Source organism: Corvus kubaryi, unplaced genomic scaffold (genome assembly GCF_017639235.1).
Source record: "Corvus kubaryi isolate FWS band 111438036 unplaced genomic scaffold, C.kubaryi_AGA036_p1.0 37300, whole genome shotgun sequence".
NCBI classification, from domain to species: Eukaryota; Metazoa; Chordata; class Aves; order Passeriformes; family Corvidae; genus Corvus; species Corvus kubaryi.
The window spans coordinates 7780541-7799773 of NW_024581093.1; the positions used below are offsets into that span (position 1 = coordinate 7780541).

At 38.9% G+C, this 19233-nt stretch overlaps 1 protein-coding gene across 3 annotated transcripts; it reads left to right on the top strand.

Annotated features, from left to right (window-relative positions):
* Positions 1-18: 18 nt before the first annotated feature.
* PRMT7 (protein arginine methyltransferase 7) lies at positions 19-18657 on the top strand. 3 transcript variants are annotated; one of them, XM_042027454.1, is made up of 18 exons: positions 19-110; positions 665-840; positions 1615-1651; positions 2100-2249; positions 2798-2906; positions 3609-3721; positions 4862-5103; positions 5250-5427; positions 6501-6628; positions 7418-7577; positions 7992-8075; positions 9083-9130; positions 9941-10030; positions 10684-10845; positions 13218-13292; positions 13761-13921; positions 15105-15201; positions 15763-18657. In XM_042027454.1, the coding sequence occupies exons 2-18, from the start codon at positions 746-748 to the stop codon at positions 15916-15918; spliced, it is 2085 nt and encodes a 694-aa protein (XP_041883388.1). In that variant the 5' UTR covers positions 19-110; positions 665-745; the 3' UTR covers positions 15919-18657. The 3 variants fall into 3 exon arrangements, with proteins under 3 accessions (XP_041883388.1, XP_041883390.1, XP_041883389.1); XM_042027455.1 differs by lacking the exon at positions 19-110 and adding an exon at positions 127-279; XM_042027456.1 differs by lacking the exons at positions 9083-9130; positions 9941-10030.
* Positions 18658-19233: the final 576 nt, after the last annotated feature.

Below are 19233 nucleotides of genomic sequence, written 5' to 3' on the forward strand. Positions count from 1 at the left end.
CTGGGCTGGGCTGGGCTGGGCTGGGCCGGGCCGGGCCGGGCCGGGGCGGTTCGTGCTCGGCGGCGGGGGAGTGTCCGCGCTGCTTGGGGAAGGCACACGCGGTATCCGGGGTAGGTACACGCGGCTTGCGGAGGTGCCGGCCTAGGGCTCTGAGGAGGGGACGAGCCCGCGGATTCTCGGGCCCGCGGATTCTCGGGCCCGCCACGCTGGTTCCGGGCAGGGAATGGTGGAGAGTGTTCTGGCCGTCCCCCATCGCAGCTCATTCCTGAGGCGGGGAAGGTCCGGGCCTGTCCTGGTCCCGGTCCCGGCGTGGGATTTGCGGGTCCCCCCTCGGGCAGGCTGTGGGGACTCCGGGAGAGGGGCCGCCGCCGGCCCGCTGTGCTCACTTACGGGGGTTCTTCCATGAGGATTTACTGCTGGCTTGGTTTTTTTTCTGTGTTGTGTTCTCAGGGATTAGACCTAGATGATCTTTAGGGTTCCCTTTCAGTTTAGAACTAGGTGACAGATTTTAGCTTAAAACGTCCTTATGAAAGAAGCGTAAAGCAGTCACTCGTACTTCTGGCCAAGGCAGGTGTAGTGGGGGAAATGTACAAGTATGCAGAGCTAAAGCGATGCCTGTTGTGTTTACTAAAAGTTTTATGGTTGGTTTGGATTTTTTTCACAGCCAGTATTTGGTGTATTATATTGAAGTGAAGTCAAAACTGTACATAATACATAAATAATACAATACAAATTGAGATTGATCATGAAGACCTTTTGTGGAAGAGCTAATCCAACCACTGGTTCGATGGAGTGGTTAGAAGAGGGTGAGGACTATGACTACCACCAGGAGATTGCAAGGTATGCTTGGAAAAGTAGCTTGCTATTCCGTTAAAAGATACCAAAAAACGAGCAAATCCAACTTTTTTTTAATGGTAGTTTGGGGGGGGTCTGTCTTTGTAGAAGTTCCAAGGGCATGAGGTAAACAGACTGTAGAATAGTCTGAATGTCAGTAAATGTGCCCAGTGGTGTACAAGGCAGAACTGTCAATGTCGAATTTTGTGAATTATTCTCCAAATAGTTTCCTTGTAAACTTTTTAAAATGTTTTCTGTGGGGCTGATCCTAATACTGACAGTGACTGAGGTGGGGCAAAATTCATTGACTAAATTTCTTTTAAATGCCAGTGCAAAATATAACTGCCAGTTGTCTGTTCCTGTTCTGCCTTTTTAAGAGCTTAGTGTAACAGCCAGAGAATGTGGGAAGATATATTTTGGGGTATGTTTGAGTAGTGCAACCCGTGAAGAAGGGGGAACCAAAGAAGTTTAAGTCTTAATAAAAAATGATCGGTCATTAGTAGTCTGTCTTTCATTGCTCTGTATAACTCTACATCTGTCTCAGGTGCTACTTCACAGCTGTTTCATAGGTCTGTGCCTTGGGCCCATTATGTGGAGAGGATTTGTGCCAGTGGTTCATGAGTTCATTTATATGCTGATGGCCAGATCACTGAAATTACATTATCCCTTAGATTTGAGAAACACTTCAGATCCTCAAAGCATATGTCAGTTTTTTGTGCATGTATGGGCCACGTTGCTTTGCAGAATGGAGTATTTTAACTGGAATATCTTTTATTGCAGGTCACGCTATGCAGATATGCTTCATGATAAGGACAGAGTAAGTATAGAGGCAAAACCCTGTTGAATGGTGGGAAAAGAGCCATTTCATTTCTCTTGAATAGCTGTCACTGATTGTTGTATAGGTTTTTCTGAAAGATTAAATGATTACATTTTTGTACTCTCTAAGGTACCAGACCTGCTCTTAGATCGACAGATGCCCTCTTACATCTTACTTTAGTGTTCTGTTGTTTACTGCAGAACATTTTTATATTCGGTAGCCGATTTTGCTGTTCTGTGTTTGACATTTTTGACAGAGAGCTCATTAGATGAAATTTCAAAGGCTGTAAAAGTGGAATTATTATTCCATCAGTAATCTTTTGAAAGACTATTGTGGTGCTTCCACAGTAGGCCTCTCTCTGGTTATAAATTCACAGTCAGAGAACGCAAGATGTCTTTAAAAGCATAAATGGGTAAAAGGTTGCTGATTTTTTTTGTCTTCTCCGCAGAATGTGAAATACTACCAAGGTATTCGTGCTGCAGTGAGCAGAGTTAAAGAGAGAGGTGAGAAAGCAATTGTGCTGGATATAGGGACAGGCACAGGACTCCTGTCCATGATGGCAGCTTCGGCCGGGGCAGATTTCTGCTATGCAGTTGAGGTGAGCATTTGTTAGGAGTTGCACATATTCAACACATTCTTTGTGATGCTCTTATTTTCAGACTATCTCTCTTATTTTTGTTCTGAAGGAAACAGAAATTCTCTTCACAATTGCACTGTTAATAAAAGCAGGGTTTTGGCCTATTTCAGTGACTATCTCAGTGCTGGTTGTTTTGGTTTCATTGACAGTGTCTTCAGCACCTGTAAGTCTCTGGGGGTTTCTGTTGATGTATGTGTATATATTTTTATTTTTACAAAGAAATTAGTTTGTTTAATGTAAATGCTACAATATTAATATGTATTCTTGTGTTTCAAAAGTTAAATTGGAGTAGCTTTTGGAGGCAACTGATACTCTGTAACAGTGGAGGTCTGAATTTTTCAAGTGAAGCTCGTTGCCTTGTTTCATGGTAGTGGACTTAAAACATAGGAGAAGATACAGAGGATGTTAATTTTTTTCAGAACTAAATGTATTGCATTTTGTGTTGGTGCCCTTCCATTTTTGAAAGCTGACATGAGGGTACCATTTTGTTACACTCTTGCTGTTCACAGGTGTTTAAGCCTATGGCTAATGCTGCTGTGAAGATAGTGGAGAAAAATGGTTTTTCTGACAAGATCAAAGTAATCAACAAGCATTCCACTGAAGTCACAGTTGGCCCAGGTGAGAAAAATAGGCTAGGCTTAAAAAAAAATGTCAAGTACCTGAAAATTATGAAGAAATATGTCTTACTCGTATTCCTCATATATTTTTAATTAAAACAAGTACTTCGAGAGCACTTGAGGGAGCTGGGGGTGCTCAGCTTGGAGAAGAGGAGAACCTTATCTCTACAACTGCCTGAAAAGGTTGTAGCCAGGTGAGGGTTGGCTTCTTCTCCTGGGTGACAAGTGACAGGATGACAGGAAATGGCCTCAGGTTGTGCCAGGGAAGGTTTAGGTGGGAGATTAGGAAAAATTTTTTCACAGGAAGGGTTGTGAAACATTGAAGACTGCCCAGGGAAAGGATGGAGTCACCATCCCTGGAAGTGTTCAAAAACATGTGGATATGGCACTTGAGGACATGGTTTAGTGGTGGACATGGAGATGGTGCTGGGTTGGTGGTTGGACTTGATCTTAAAGGTTTTTTCCACCTTAAGGATTCTGTGATACTTTACAATCCAGAAAGTAACACTGGAAATCTACTTTGAAAGACAGTGTTCTGGTAATATCTCAGTAGCCATTTGCATTTCAAATGGAAAATAATTTCCAGTCTTCAGCAGACTCTCTGACAGGAATAATTTTTTTAATTACTTGTGTATTCACGTAGCATTTTCTTGAAAGACTTACATAAAGGCTTAACATTACGATATTAATTTGTGTCTTTTAGATGGAGATATGCAGTGTCGGGCAAACATCCTGGTAACAGAATTATTTGATACAGAGCTGATAGGAGAAGGAGCTTTACCAACCTATGAGCACGCACACAAATACCTTGTACAGGTAAGAAAACAGAAAGTATGTCACATCTATCAGTAGAGAAATTCTTCTGCTTTTTCTTGAAGTAGGATGGAGATTATACAGAACTTAGGCTTCTGTATCCCTTGGTAAATACACCATTAGCTCTGCTAGTAAATCACAGGCTCTGAAATAACACCTGGTTGCTTTGTGTTGAAACCAATAACTTGCTGGTTAACCAGTGTCTTTCAGAAAGGCATCCAGTCCTGATTTGAAGCTCTTCTTAATAACATCTTCGTTCCAAGATGTTTTAAAAATTAAATTCTCCTAAATTTGATGAACTTTACCTCCCAGGCATTGGTTCATTTTTGGTTGTTTTTTCCTATTGTGCTCTTACTACTCCTTATGCATTTTGCATGTGAAAATATTTTAAACACTGTATTTAAATCAGTATGGTTTTTTTGAACATATGATCTACAGGTATAATTTTTAGGGCTTTCTCTTCTACATTTTCTTATATTTTCCCTTCATTAAAATGTGGATGGCAAAACTTTATTTAGGTTTCCAGGTTTCCTTTCACCAGTTTAAAAGACACTTTATAAACATAGTAGCACTCCATAACTTTGTACTGCTCTCCATATATAATTCCAAATTGCAATTAGTCTTTTTTTCTGTAAAAGCATTGTTTTTGGACTTCATGGTTGGCTCTTAGTTCATTGTGGGATTTTTAGGACAACTTGTATGTTTTCTACTCTTTAAACATGGATACAAAGTTGTCCTTGCGTAAATTATTTTTCTTATTTTCTCATTGCAATCACCAACTCTTTTTTTATTGTTGATAGCTTACTAGATTTCTGCCTTGAGAAGCCCAAGATAAATCTCTTATTTCAGAATGAGAGTGGAAATGCAAGTTTAACTGAGGCTAGTAAACTGATAATGTATGGTTAATGAAGTAATCTGGCCTTGCTGAACCACACTGAACAGGATAGATACGTATATTCTATTTCACAGAGAGATAAATTGCTCTGATGTTACAAAAGTCTCCAAAATAATTTGTATTTTAGATTTCGAAGCTCCCAGTCCAACTTTCCTTTAAGTGGGCTTGCATTTCAATTGATTTAATTTTCACTCATGTTAATAAGTCAAACTTACTGTATGTTTTTACCCTTTGTTTTGAACACTCAGGAAGGATGTGAGGCAGTACCTCACAGGGCAACAGTGTATGTCCAGTTAGTGGAATCCAAAAGAATGTGGTCCTGGAAGAAACTGTTTCCTGTTCATGTTGAAGCAGAGGATGGTGAAAAAATTCTTGTTCCCCCTTCAGAAATGGAGAACTGTCCAGGTGTTCCTTCTGTTTGTGATATCCAACTGAACCAGATGCCTTTAAGTGACTTCACTACCCTTAGTGATGTGGTGGCAATGTTCAGGTAAAGGAGACATTGTTTTGTTCAGAACAAAGTTACCCTGTTACACCTTTCATATAAGCTGTGCATTCAGCTTAAGAAGCTGGTGGGAATTTCTGAAGAATGCTGAACTATTTCTTTTTACGATTTTCATGCTTCTCTCTCTGCAGTGTGGATTTCAGTAAGCCAGTACAGAGTGCTTCTACCTATTATAGAGTGCAGCTGGAGCCTGTGAAATCTGGCAAGGCACAAATTGTCCTTTCCTGGTGGGATATTGACATGGACCCCTCTGGGATGATAAACTGTACAATGGCTCCCTACTGGGTAAAACCCACTTCTGCTTTGCAGGTAAAATACTGAGCCTTCAGATACCATTGTCAGATGACTGAGCAACTCTTCTGAGTACTGGGGGGTTTAAGCAGCTCTGCCTTAAATTGCTTAGGAACTTTGCTAATGTCTAAAGTATTGGAAGATGCTAAATAAGCAAACTGTAGAAATTTTAGCTATGGTATGTGCCTGTTTGAGGTTTTCTTCAATATTAAAGAGTAATTTTTATGTAACACTTAGAGACCGAAGCTGACTTCCAGGTACTGTTATTTCTTTTACTTTCAAGAAATAAAGATTTCTGTATCTTTTTCCTTAACTAGTCTTTATCCCTGGTTAAAATATTAGTCTGTGGTTTGCTTCCATGTAGTTCTTCTATTAAATTTCCAAATAAGTGTTATGTTTATGGTAGTGTGTTTATATGCTTGTAAAAAAAAGAGGCTGGTGTAGGAAAATGCTGGATTGATACGGATATTTAGAGAAACCCTATCACTATTAAGTCAAATTCCTGTGGTTTTGTGTGAATGTATTTACTAGTAGGATGAATTTAGTCAAAAAATAAGTTACAAAATTATTGATTGTCTACACTTATGTTTGAGAATGATAATTTCAAATATTAAACTTGGAGGTGTTCAGTCAGCTTAGAATGACTGTTCAGCATGGGATACTTGCAGTGCAAAAACCAGCTTTTTGAAACACAAAAGGGTTGTGCCGTGACCAGAGTGACACTAAGTGATGTAATTCTAGGTGCATGAGGCTGTCAGCAATTCAATACAAGTTTCTAACAAGTGAACTGTGGAGGTGGAACAGCATTAATAAATGCAAAGCAATTTTGGATTGCTTTTAATTTTGTTGAAATAGAAGCTTGGCTAGTGAGCAAGCCAGTGGTCTCAGGCTTATTGTATTGCAAGAAATCAATATTATTCAACATGTAATAGTGGTATTTATTCAGCCTTGCTAACTTGAATGAGATTCTTAATAGTGCATTTTCGAAGTTGTGCCTATTCTCCCTAATTGATTTCCTGCTATTTGTTTACTTTCCATTTGCTATTTATGAGCGAGTTCTTAAGGTTTTGTATATATATAACCCTTTTCAGTGGAGAGATCACTGGATGCAGTGTGTTTATTTTCTTCCAAATGAGGAGCCAGTTCTGCAGGGTGAGAAGTTGTACCTGACTGCCTGTCGTGATGAGTACTCTGTGTGGTACAACCTGCAGAAAGCCAGGTAACAATCTGTTTGTGAAAAAGGCTGCTGTACTACTCCTAGCTGGAGTATTTGCTGCTCTTAGGGCATCTAGTTTTGTAGAAGAGCAATGTAAGAACCCAAGGACTAGAAAAATATGAAAGGCTGCTTCATGGGCAATGCACAGGTGGAAAATACACATTATGTATAAAAATACAGTTGGACTGCAAGCTCCTGCCTTGTACCTGGTTGCATTCTGTGACAAAGAAACATAAAACACTAATGGTTGATTCCTGGAAATCCTAAAATAACAGCTCAGCTGAGGTGGCACATAGGTAAAGAAGTGAAATAATTGCCATTGTGTTTCCATTTTCTATTTTCCTAGTCAGCACTGTCTTTTAGAGATTTCTGCTTTCTGCTCAGATTAAAAAGAGCTTAATCATGTTGGTCGTGATGACGATAGCAGCTAACATTTTTAAAAAACAGTGCTAGCTTTAAAATGTCTGAATTTGCTGTGCCTTTTTTAATTAGGAATCCAAACAAGTAACTGTTTGCTGAAAGAGCAAAGCCTTAAGTACCTAACCATCACAGTGGGAAAATGGGGATGGTTCTTGATTTTGTCTTTTAAAGAAGGTGAAAATTCTTTTTGGCCTCTCTTCATTTGGAAATGCAGAGTTACAAAAATGTCTCTGGAGAACCAGTAACTTCGAAAAAGTGACAGCAGAGTTCATATGCTTTAATGTGCATATCAGCCAAAATGCATACATGTGCCTGTTTGCAAAAACCATGTTACTGATGCTGTAGTTAATATTTCATTGAAATTTTCTACAGAGAAGGGGAAAATAAAGCAGATGAAGAGGAGCATAAAGCAGATGTTTGCGTGGAGAGTCCTGTCTGTAGGTGTCATGCTCATCTGCTTTGGAACAGAGCCCGCTTTGGGGAGCTGAATGATCAGAACCGAACACGCCAATACATCAAGGCCTTGAGGAAAGTGAGTGCTTGTTGCCTGCAGGTTTTATTGGCTTCTCTGATGGATGCACATAATGTTAATTTGCAGTAATTCTTTATGGAATTTGTTTGTCCCCTGCAAAGGACTTTGCTCACAAAGTATATTTCTTATCCATCAGCAGATGTAAGTTATACTTTTGTCTTGAAAACTCTAATTACATTTTTAAATGGTAAGCAGCCATTTTTGCATAGAGTTTATAGCAGTTCTGTGTGTTTGTTACATGTAGTATTGGTAGTTGAATGAAGACATCTAATACATTTTTGAGCAAACTTTTTCAGACCTAAGTCAATGGCATTAAATGAGAATTTTTTACCATTATTTGATATGAAAGTGTATAAAGTACGGAAAACTTTTCCCTATGGAATAAGAATAACAATGACTATTTGTTTTCTGTAGGTTCTGAAAACAGATAGTGTTTGCCTTTGTATCAGTGATGGCAGTCTGCTGCCTGTGCTGGCTCACTGTCTTGGAGCAAAGCAGGTACAGTACTTCATCCTGTTTTTCAGATCTTGGCATTTTAGTTGGTATTTTTCTCTTATGTAATTCATTTCCAACTCATTATTTAACTATTTCCAGTGCCCCATCAGGGATAAGTGAGGAATAGGCTCACACTGTGTTGAAGGGGAGGTTAAATTCATCTCTGATCAAGCTGAAGTCTAGGAAGATAAATAATTACCAGATTTGACATTTACTGATGTGTAGTTTTGAAGGAAAGTGCTGCTTCCTGTTTGCCATCTTCTATCTTGTGCTTTTGGAAGCACTCTTTCTATGGACCTTAATGTCTGGCAAGGTTTTCTTCTTCTTTTATGTACCATAATTACATTTATTATTTGGTCTTGAGTGGAAGAGCTGTAAAAGCAAAGTAGGAAGCAGTAAGAATACTGGGTCTGTGTGTAACTGAGAGCTGAGAGCTTCCTGGCTGTCCCACATATATAAATTCCCTACTTGATGTCACGAGGCTCTTTAAACTAAAATCTGTTAGTGTTGAACTGAATATTTGGGGATGTGTAATGTAATATAATCTGCAGGAATGTAGTATATTGCTTAACTATTCACCAATTTTGGATAAAAACGAATGTTTTCTCTTACTGCAGAAAGCTTCTTAGCACTTTCCAGCTGACACAGTCTGGTCATGTTAAGCAGTATTTACGATTTGACACACTGGCAATATGCTTGCATTAGTTCATGAGTAAATATGTGCTTAGAACAAATGTTAATATGCTGTGTGCAACTTAAAGATGGAAAAGAAATATTTGCATTCGGATGAGTTTTTTTCTGGTATAGCTGTGAAAACAGAATTATTTAGCCTGTAGTTTGGGGGGGTGTTTCGTTGTTAAAAATGTTTATTATAGTGGGCTGTGGAATAGGTGCATAGTTCTTATGAACTGTGCTCACTAGGGCATCGAACTGTTTCTTCATTCTTCAGTTACATATTCTTTTAATTAAAAACTATAAAGCTAGTTTGACTAACTGTGTATTTTCATTAGGTGTTTACGTTAGAAAACTCTGGTGTGTCCTGTTCTGTCATGGAAAAAGTGAGTATTCCATTTACTTTTAAAGCTGGATCTCTCCTGCAGATGCCTCTTGGCTTGTCTGCTTGAGCTGCTGCTCTGCTGCTGCCTTTGCCTTGGTGATAAAGGCCAGGCTGTTTGTGTCTGAGGATCAGTGAGAGCATCCCACAGCCTGCACCAGTCTTACCTGGCAAGCAGCATCCAGCAGTTGTCTTCCAGCTGAGACAAGTTGGGGATGCCTGCTCTGCTGTTGTCTCTGCCTCGGGGAAGGGCAGGGGAGGCTCTGCCAGCAGAGTGGAGGCTGTTCAGGAGAGGCAGCTGGTGCCTAAGAAGTGTCTGGAAGCAGCTTCCTGAAGTCATCATATGGCTGTGGCTCCTTTAGTTGACATTGTGTATTTGAAAGAGGTCTGGCTCAGCCTGCAGCTCAGGAGTGCAAAACCAGGAATGGTGGGCAAATGAGGACCCGAAGCTGGTCTCAAAGAGAAGCCAAATATGCAGTGTATCCATAGCTGAAGTGATTCTTACTTTTCTTGGTTATCCTTCTCATATGCTTCAAAGTATAAATGAATGAAGGTGAGGAATCTGCCTTTTTACGTAGGTAATTGAAGGACTATGGAGGGCATGTGCTTCAGTTCCCTGGGTGTGACATGTTGGCTCTATGTGCATACAGCCTTGAACCATAGACATGTATCATCCTCACGAGTTATGGCAGGAAGTTATATTAAAATTTCTTCTGGCTACTGGGGTTTTTTTCTAATATATTTTCAATAAAATTATTATTTTGGTCTCAACTGTGGCTTTTGATAAAGACAGTGTGCTACTTTTTGATTTTAGTTTTTTAAAGCAAATCATCTTGAAGATAAAATTAAAATAATAGAAACACGTCCTGAGTTGCTGAAGCCTTCTCATTTGGAAGATAAAAAGGTATGTTACAGTTGCTCAGTGTACTGAATTTCAGGGGGTCAGTAGGGAGCAGGAAGTAAAAATGAATCTTGCTTTCCTACTGTGCCACCACAATGAATCCTGTTATGTCCCAGTTCCCATAAAATGTCATGAGTAAATGGTTCACACCATGTGCCGCTAAAACTAAAGGAGACTAAAGATTGTGGGAGGGTTGTTGCTTTGTTTCTGAAGGGTCTGACTTTCCCTGCTGCATAATTGCACCAGTTGTTAAGGCAGTTTAACTGGTTTAACTGCATGTGTTCTACAAGGCTGTAGCTCTTTCACAGCTCTTTCACTCAAGAAGATTGCAATCTATTTGGAAGTAATAACATACTTTAAAACTTAAGAATTATATCACTCATTTCAAAGCCTTCCAAACTCAAACTGCAGTATTTTCTCACAAACTTTGTTGTGGGAAAATTCAATTTAAAATGTGATAACTAAACCCACAAAACAATGTCCAGTGTGCTGTATGTGCAGTATACAGTAATTAAATCCCTAGGGAGCAGTAGAAGTTTTTATCTAGATGATTTCACTTAATATATTGCGCTGGCAGCTATTGGAAGATCTAAACAGCCTGTGTTATGAGTTGTACTTTATTACAATGATTTTTATGTCTTCCTTTCTTTGACAAGATTTCTGTCCTTGTGGGAGAGCCATTTTTCACTACAAGTTTGTTGCCGTGGCATAACCTGTATTTCTGGTATGCCAGGACAGCTGTGAGCACTCACCTTGCCAGCAATGTCACTGTGCTACCTCAGTCTGCTTCTTTGCACATGATGATTGTGGAGTTCCAGGTGAGATTGTTTAGATATTTACACAAATCCACTTAAAACTGAATATTCTTTCAGGACTTTTAAATGACAACTTTAATGCATCTTAATACCGTCCAATATGTTTCGTACTTACCAGCTGAGAAAAGAATATTTGATATCTTGAAGGTGAATGTTGTTGTTTCAGTCATCTCTTGTCAGCAAATCAACTAAAGTAATTTTGCCATTTAAAGTGAAAGGGCTGCATGTTTTAATATATTTATTTAGAGAGTGCTGAAGCATGTGACAGTTGTGGTTATTTATAAAATTTCATATGTTATTATATATACTATATATAAATATATGTATCAAGTCGATATTCTGCAGCATACCATTTTTTGAAACAAGGCTTTATAAGACTGTAGGCAGGATTCTCAATTGTATGGGGGTTTCTTTTCAACTGCTTAAGGCTGTGCACAGCTCTGAATATGAGCACATCTTAAAAATACTTTGAAAAGTTATATTTCAGATACTGTACAAAGTTATAAACTTACTTTTTTCAGTTATTAAGGACTTTGTACCTAAAGATTGTGAAGTGCTTACCTACAGTGACAATGGAAATTAGTGAAGTACTTTCCTCATTAATATGTAAAGTCCAATAGCTTAAGTGAGGGAACTCTGTAGTCCAGCGCTGTGTAAATAAATATACGTATCTTTAAGTAAAACTCCTATAATCTAATGAATTTTCACATAAAAAAAACCAGCCTTCAGTTTATCTGTTAACAATGCCTGGTTTTTTTTGTTGTCTTTTCTCCCCTCTGGCTCACCAGCTGTGTAGTTTTTGTGTCTGAGCTTCTCTCCCTTAACAGTTTCCTTATTCGAATGCCCTTTAACCTTGTTCTCTTACTTCTGCTTTTGATTTGTGCATGTGAAAATGGGGTTTTTCTTTATCCCTCTGGGACTAATCAGCTGTGATGCACATTTTTTCAGTTTTCTGCAAAAATGTAGAGAGTTTAAGTATATACTGAGTAAATAATGTAAATCTGAATTCTGTAATAGGGAGCAGATACTTAGACTAATCAACAGTAATCAGATTGAGATAAGCAGTAAATTCTAATTCTGCTCTCTTATCTAGAGGATTTAGTTCCCTAGACCTCAAAGCATTTTGTAAGGAAGTAAGCATTATTCTCTCCATGGTCTGGATGAGGAAACCAAAGCATGCAGTGACTACTGAAGATTATTCAGCAGTCTAGTAGCAGAATGTAGAGTAACATTTGTGTCACCTAAGCCTCAGTTTTACATTTCCATATACAGGGTTTGTTCAGAGATGATTCCACATAAACATTTTGATAGAACATTTAACTTGTATTTTGTTCCCTTAAGCTATCCCCAAAGCTGATGCTTTAATTTTACATTTTCTTCTTTGCTCAGTGGTGAATCTAGACTCAAAGACTGGAATCTGTGGGATTTTAAAAATAACCTCTGCATTTACCAGTTCTTGGTTAGAGGGAATAGACACAGTGTTGCAAGGTCTCCTGCGGAACAGGGTCTGTAGGCTGTTCTGTCTTCTCAGAATGGATGTGTCGTCATGGTTAAGCAATTAGTAAAACCTGGATCCAGGAGAAACAATTTGATGATTACTTCAGTTATAAACTTGTTTCATCCATAATTGCATTTAGGGAGCAGAGTGCTGCCTGTCTGTTTTGATAGTTCTGCTGGGTGTACCATTCAGAGACTCTTAGAGAGTCACTCTGGTTCATGCTGTATTCAGGCAGAAGTTATAAAGGTATTTGTTTAAATGTCCTGCTGCCAGCTTGTAAAGCAGGAACATTTGAGAGTAAGTGCAACAATGAACAGGTAATAAAAAGTGTATATATCTATAGTTAGTGAATTGTCATGTTAAGAGACCATTAATGAGGTCTGAGAAAAGGCAAATGTTGAACTGAATCATTGTCTGTCCAGTGGGTTGCTAAAGTCCATGAGAGGCATGGTGTGAAGTGGCTAAAATGGTCTCACTCCACCTTGGGGGCCTAAAGGGAAGTGTGGTTCTCTGGTAGGCTCTGAGATGTTTGATACTGCTGGGAGCACTTACCTGTGCTGGACAGTGAAAGTGGAGGTGCTGTAAGGGTTAGATCTTGGTAAATCCATACCTGCTCTAAAATAAACTACCCACAGAGATTTTAAGAAATGTTCTTTAGAGGAGTTGAAAACAGTGATCAAAGAATTAACCGACTTCAAAAAATCTTTTCCCAGAATTATCTTCTGATTCTTGTGGTAGTTGTAATGGTTTAGGAATATATACACAGTAAAAAGTCTTTATCTGGCTTGCTATCAAATGTCTAAGCTACAGCTAAAATTATTTCAAGATTTCCTGTTTCCTTTAATAAAGCCAAACAAAATCCTGTTTTCATTTGTAGGACTTATGGAGAATCCGGAGTCCATGTGGCATCTGTGAAGGTTTTGATGTCCAGACTATGGATGATATGATTAAAGTAAGAAAAATAGTTTCAGCACAAGTCCCAGGAAAACAAAAATTCAGTTTGACTTAATAAAGCATTTAGTGACTGTTGAAAAACTTGTGCATTAGGCAGCACCTCATTGTTTGAGATTTCTGTCAGTTTCTAGAGCTGTGCTGTCAATATCCATATTTGAGTTAGCCATTGAGATTACATTTACAGTAATTGTGGAGGAGTACAGGAATTCATCTCGAGGGAGAAGAAAATGTCAGTGCATTGTGTTTTGAAAGTGCCCGTTTCTATTTCAGGGATCAGGGCCCCAGTCACAGCATTTGGTTTCACACATGTAGGACATTTTTTCCCTTGTGCCTGAGAAGTGCAGTCCTGCCCTCTTGAAGCTTTATTGCTTAAATACTCTGAGTTCAGGACCCATAATTAACTTAAAAACACGGACTCTTTGCATTTCTATCATTTTCAGTTCATTTTATTCTTTCCTTTCTTCAGGATTCTCTGAATTTTAGGGAATCCAGGGAAGCAGAACCTCACCCGCTGTGGGAGTATCCCTGCAAGTCACTCTCAGACCCACAGGAAGTTTTGACATTTGACTTCACAAAGACTGTACCACAACACTGTCTCAGCACCGAGGGCTCTGTAAAACTCTTACGGTCAGTTTTCTCAGTGCAATAAATATTCTTGTCATCATCCATTTTTCTACCAGGAGGTAGAGTTCCAGCTCTTTAGATGAGTTGAGTTTAGAGCTCTTTTAAGTGTAATACACTTAACTGGTGCAAATGTGCTTGGCAGTTTTTAATAACATGACCTAAGGTTCTGGAAGTTGCTCTGACGCAGACTTTCTGTGGCTATTCACAATAGGCTATAACAATAATACAATAATATTAGGTATTATCAGATTAGATAATATGCCTCTGTTTAAAAAAATAACATTTTACTGGCTGTCACTGTGATTTATTATTTAAATAGATTAATTTATAGTTAAGAGAAAATAAAGCATTATCTGGATGTTTTTAATCTTCCTGTTTGTTGCCCATTGCTGAGTTCTTGCAGAAAAAGCTCCTGCGTAGCTTGTCAGATTATTGTGTTTAATAATGAATGAATTACTATGTTTAGTAGCTTTAAAATGACTGTTTTAATAGCTTTTAATGTATATGCTATTCTTCCTTCTAACTATAATCCTGGCAATCTTTATATTTGCCACATCTTCTGAGATACTTTCCACTCTAACTGTGGACTGTGCTTAAATCTGTTCAAACTTGAAATGCTGTTAAGAATTAAAAACCCAAGAAAGTTTTATTTTATAACTATCTGGAGCTTACATAGCTCAAACACTGCTGTGTTTCTCATTAAACAAAATTCAAGCTTTTATAGACTCCAGAGCCATCTGCATGGGGTTTCTGTGCCTTTGCAGCAGTTGTGTTTACAGGCAGCACACTGGCATGACCTCTGCTCCTTGTGGAGCGGGCACATGAAGTAACATGGTGTGTGTGGTAAATATTTCCTCTAAATTCAGAGTCAATAGAAACTGGGGTCTCTGAAGGAAGTTCTCAGCGTATGCTGTGTAATTTATGCCATGTTATTCAGTGCTGGTTAAGTGCCTATGCTGCTGAGCAGATGTAGTTATGACATGTTCTCCTCCATGCCTTTTTTAGATCTCATATCTGCAAATACTTTAGAAGTTGCTGGCCCCAATTACCAACTCAGTCAGCTGTTCAGCTTTCTTTCAAGGAAAGAGTTGTTCATGCTCTTACAGCTCTCACTTAAACACTAGTGCAGTGTTTAAGCTGCCAGGATTATGTACAGTAACAGGTTTTATCCTGCCCCTCTCCCCAGGAAAGGCAAGAGCCATGGAGCAGTTCTGTGGATGGAATATCACCTTGCTGCTGATGTCTCCGTTAGTACAGGACTGATGCAAATGTCAAATGAAAAGGTATATCTTCAATCGAATTTATTACGTCAAAGTCTGTGTGTTTGCAGCGGGTCTCTGTTGGCCATGCTTGGATTATGTAGTGCCCCTTGTTGCTCTGTTTGAATACTGTGTAGTCAGAATTAGTAAAAATACCTGTTCATGTTTTAGTGGGGAGCAGGAGATGTACCTTAAAATCGGAGTCTGATTTACATCCAAATGCTCCCTAGTTTGGAATCAAATTCAGAATTTAAATGGGATGCTAGGTCAAAGTAGAGTTTTTTCATACAAATAACCTCATCTCAGTTTAACAAAAGCAAAAATTTGGAGGTTAAGGAGTAAGTATTTTTAGTATTCTGTCTCAATATTCTTTGGCCAAATCCATTTTTGACTCGGTGACTTCAGTGTGTGATGTAGCAGATGGTATTTAAAGTTATGTGTTCCATAGTGGAGTGGATGGCAGTGTAAATGAAAACTGTTGATCATTGTGTGCTCAGCTGGGATCAAGAACTCTTACTGCATTCTTACTGTATAGTAATAATACTGGAGATTTTGACTGCTTTCACTTTTAACTCTCTCCTGTAGGGAATCTGTGAATGGAATCCCCACTGCAAGCAAGCTGTTTATTTCTTCAGCTCTGTTATTGAATCAGAAATTCTGTCAGAGCCTACTGCTGTCACATATGCTGTAAATTTTGACACAAAGACAGGAGAGATTGCCATGGATTTTAAGCTATTATAAAATACTTTCCTTTTGTTCATATTCCTAAATTATAATAAACATACAGTATTTTTTTTTTTGTATAGCAGGGGGTTTCTTTTATTGTGTTCAGAGAGCAGACTGTTCTGAAACATACTTCTAACTTTTTTGGATTTGTTTTCAAAATACAGTTAGTGAGGTAGAGAGGAACCATTTCTTAGGGACAGGTATTCTTGTCATATATTCTTGTATATATATATCCATATATACACATGCTTTAAATCATCTCTTTCAGGGTTTCACACAGTGTTAATGAGCTGCAGAACAGTTGACTTGACAGTAGCAGCTGGTTATGTCATGGCATATCATGCATATGAGGTCACCAGGCCTTAACACTGACATTAGAGAAAAGTCAGTTAAACAGATCTATTTCTAGGCTGTGCTCTTTTCACTGTAAAATGGAAAATAATCTCCAGAGTGCACCAAAAAAATCCCAAGTCAAGCTACATATGTATATTAGTACACTTAATAGGGAGAAGGAAACAGCTTAGCTGCTCTCAGACTTGTCTAAGTTGTGGCTGGTTCTAAGCTGAAATGGCCAGTAAATTAAACTGTGGTGCACTGATGTTCTGCTGGAACTGATGTTCTGTGATGCTGCATTTCTGAAGAGTCCTTTGCCAAACAGTGACCAAAATCTGGGAAGTTGTAACTGGAAATTAGAAAATGCACATATTCAAATTAGTTGGAAGTGACAAACTGATGGTAGTCTGACCAGAAACAAAAGGAAAAGAATGGGAGTAGTCTAAAAAGAAAATCTTTATGAGATATGTAATATTCCATATATGATTAAAAATGTGCTCTTAAACTCATTTCATCAGAGATGTAAATAACACCTGCCAGTTTGGCTAACTTGTAAGGTGCTCTGCAGTAGCACATCAACTACTGAGGTTTTCTTAGTTGCTCTCCAGATCACACTGGCAGCAATGGCATTGTGTGAAATGAGTTCTGCTTTAGATGAACAATCAATTGGTGTATCTGTTTTGTATGTGTGACCTATTAAGATTTTGATAGAAAATCAGTGTCCTGCCAGTCCCAAATTGTGTCAGCCATCCGCAGGGATAACAGTTACCAAAGCTACTCCTATTTCCTCTGAGCAGCAGCTTTAGCAAAGTGAAAGGAATACCATGAGGAAGCCACAAGGCAGCAGCAGCCTCCCCTACTCTGCTTTCCTGGTCACCATGATACATCATTCTTGTGAGTAAAATGTTTTCCTTTTTCTTTTCCTAACGGTGTGATCATATTTATAGATCCACAAGCCATCTGAAATATTCCTAAATTTTTAGACCCATTTTCCTGATGAACAGAAACCCTGCAGCTCCTGCTGAGGTCTGTGAATTTCACTTTTCAAAACTGCACTTTTAAGATGCTTAACTTTAGTCTGTCATCTCTTACAGACTTTGCTGGAATATGTAGGTTGCTGTTCATGAAACAGTTGTTTTAATTTTGATACACTGTGCTTAGCCCACAGAAAGTATGGTAGCAAATATTGTTGTTATGTGTTGTACACAGTACAGTTGGAAAGGGAACAATAATATGGCCAAACCTTTAAAGTAGTAAAGGCTTGGACCTTTATTTTTTTTTAAAAAAGGCACAGGCACAATTGTGCAAGGCTGGAAAAGGCTGACATTGTACAGCTGCTCTTCTCCTGACTCTGTCCTGTAACTCCTGAGTCTGGCCTGACACAGAAAGCATGAGCTGCTGTTCTTGTTCTGTGGTAGGAAGAGCTTCTGAAAGTGCATTTAACTGCACAAGTCATTCTGGATCCAGCAAGAGAATACAGTGTTCTATAGGGAACCCAAAAATAATAGCAATATATTAGAATTTATATGTTTGGAAAAATAAGATAGGAAAAAAACACAACCAAAATCACAGTGTTTTATTGTGTAATGTTAACTTTCTCAAAGGTAGCTGTGTATGGATGTTCCTGAATTGTGCTTCCTAAGAAAAAATTAAACATAAATTTGTTAAAATGCCAAAGGGAAGAAATCCACACTGATGGGAATTTGTATTTTGTTACGAGTGTTACGTATGTTGAAGTTATGTGGTCCTTGCAGTGGGTATTAGGGATGGTGACTGAGGGGCATCCTTGTTAAACCCTTTTGATGTTGTGACACTTGGGACTGTAGAGGTTCTCAGGGGTGAGTGCAGTGAAGGGGAAGGGCAGAGGCTTTATGCAGTAGCAGCAATCTGCAGAACTGTGCTCCCAGGGCTGAACTGTCTGCTGTGTGCATATAAGGAAAACATCTTAAATTTCAGTATACCTGGAGCAGAAATTGCATTGCTGCTATCAAAAAAACCCCCAAACCACTGGAAGGATGGAATGCCGAGCATATTTTAGCACCTTTGGGTTCCTTAGAGGAGCAAAATCTGATGGATATACTCAAGAAACCTTGTGCATGTTTTAGTTCACTGTGAGTGTTACCAACATCACTAATGCTTGTTGGTTTGGCTTGTGCATTTAGACAGGCACCACAACTGCTTTAAGGATTTGGTTAAAATTGCTGGGAGCTGTTATGTTGAGGCAAGCTCTTACCACGTGTGTGTGTACTTAGGACTATTTATTGTATGTATCAGTCTTCCTTGACTTACATGAGTTCTTCAGGTTGGACTTAAAAACCTAATGTGATCTGTAAATTGTGTGGAAAACAGCTGCTTACAGGGGGGGACTGGCCATTTCTTACACATGTGTGCAAGAGCAAAATAAAAGACTGCTTCTATCTCTGTCCTCCTCCACAGGGCATTTTACTGCAAGCACGCACTTGGGGGAGGAAAGCCACTTTATCAAAAAAACACATTACCCAGGAGCAGCATTCAGCCTCCCATTTGTTCCCAGACCTGACAGAAGCATTCCAGTGATGTTCTGAGCTGGAAGAGCTGCTGGCTATGGGCATCTTAATAAGCAGAGCAAGAATCCTATTTTCTCTTGGAAGGAACTTATTCTGTGCTGCCACTACAGGCAATTTTTTTTCTTAATGACAACAGCTTCAATCCTGACTAGGCCTGCAGGTACAGATGCACGTTCTAATAGAAACAGGATCCTCTGCCAGCATTGAACTAACAGTATTACAGTTCAGATATTGCAATAGAGCCGGTGTCTAGCTGGGCAGCTTTTTTAATGCAAGTCATGGGTTTTAGTCAGGTATTAAAAATCATAATAAACTACCAACTGTTGCCATTTGCATTTAACTTCCCAATTTTGGCTTTACTGCGGAAGTAACTGTTCTGTAGTTCTGAATTGCGATGTAATTTTACTAAGATGTGGTGGTTACCACAGCAGAGCTCCACAAGAGGGTGCTG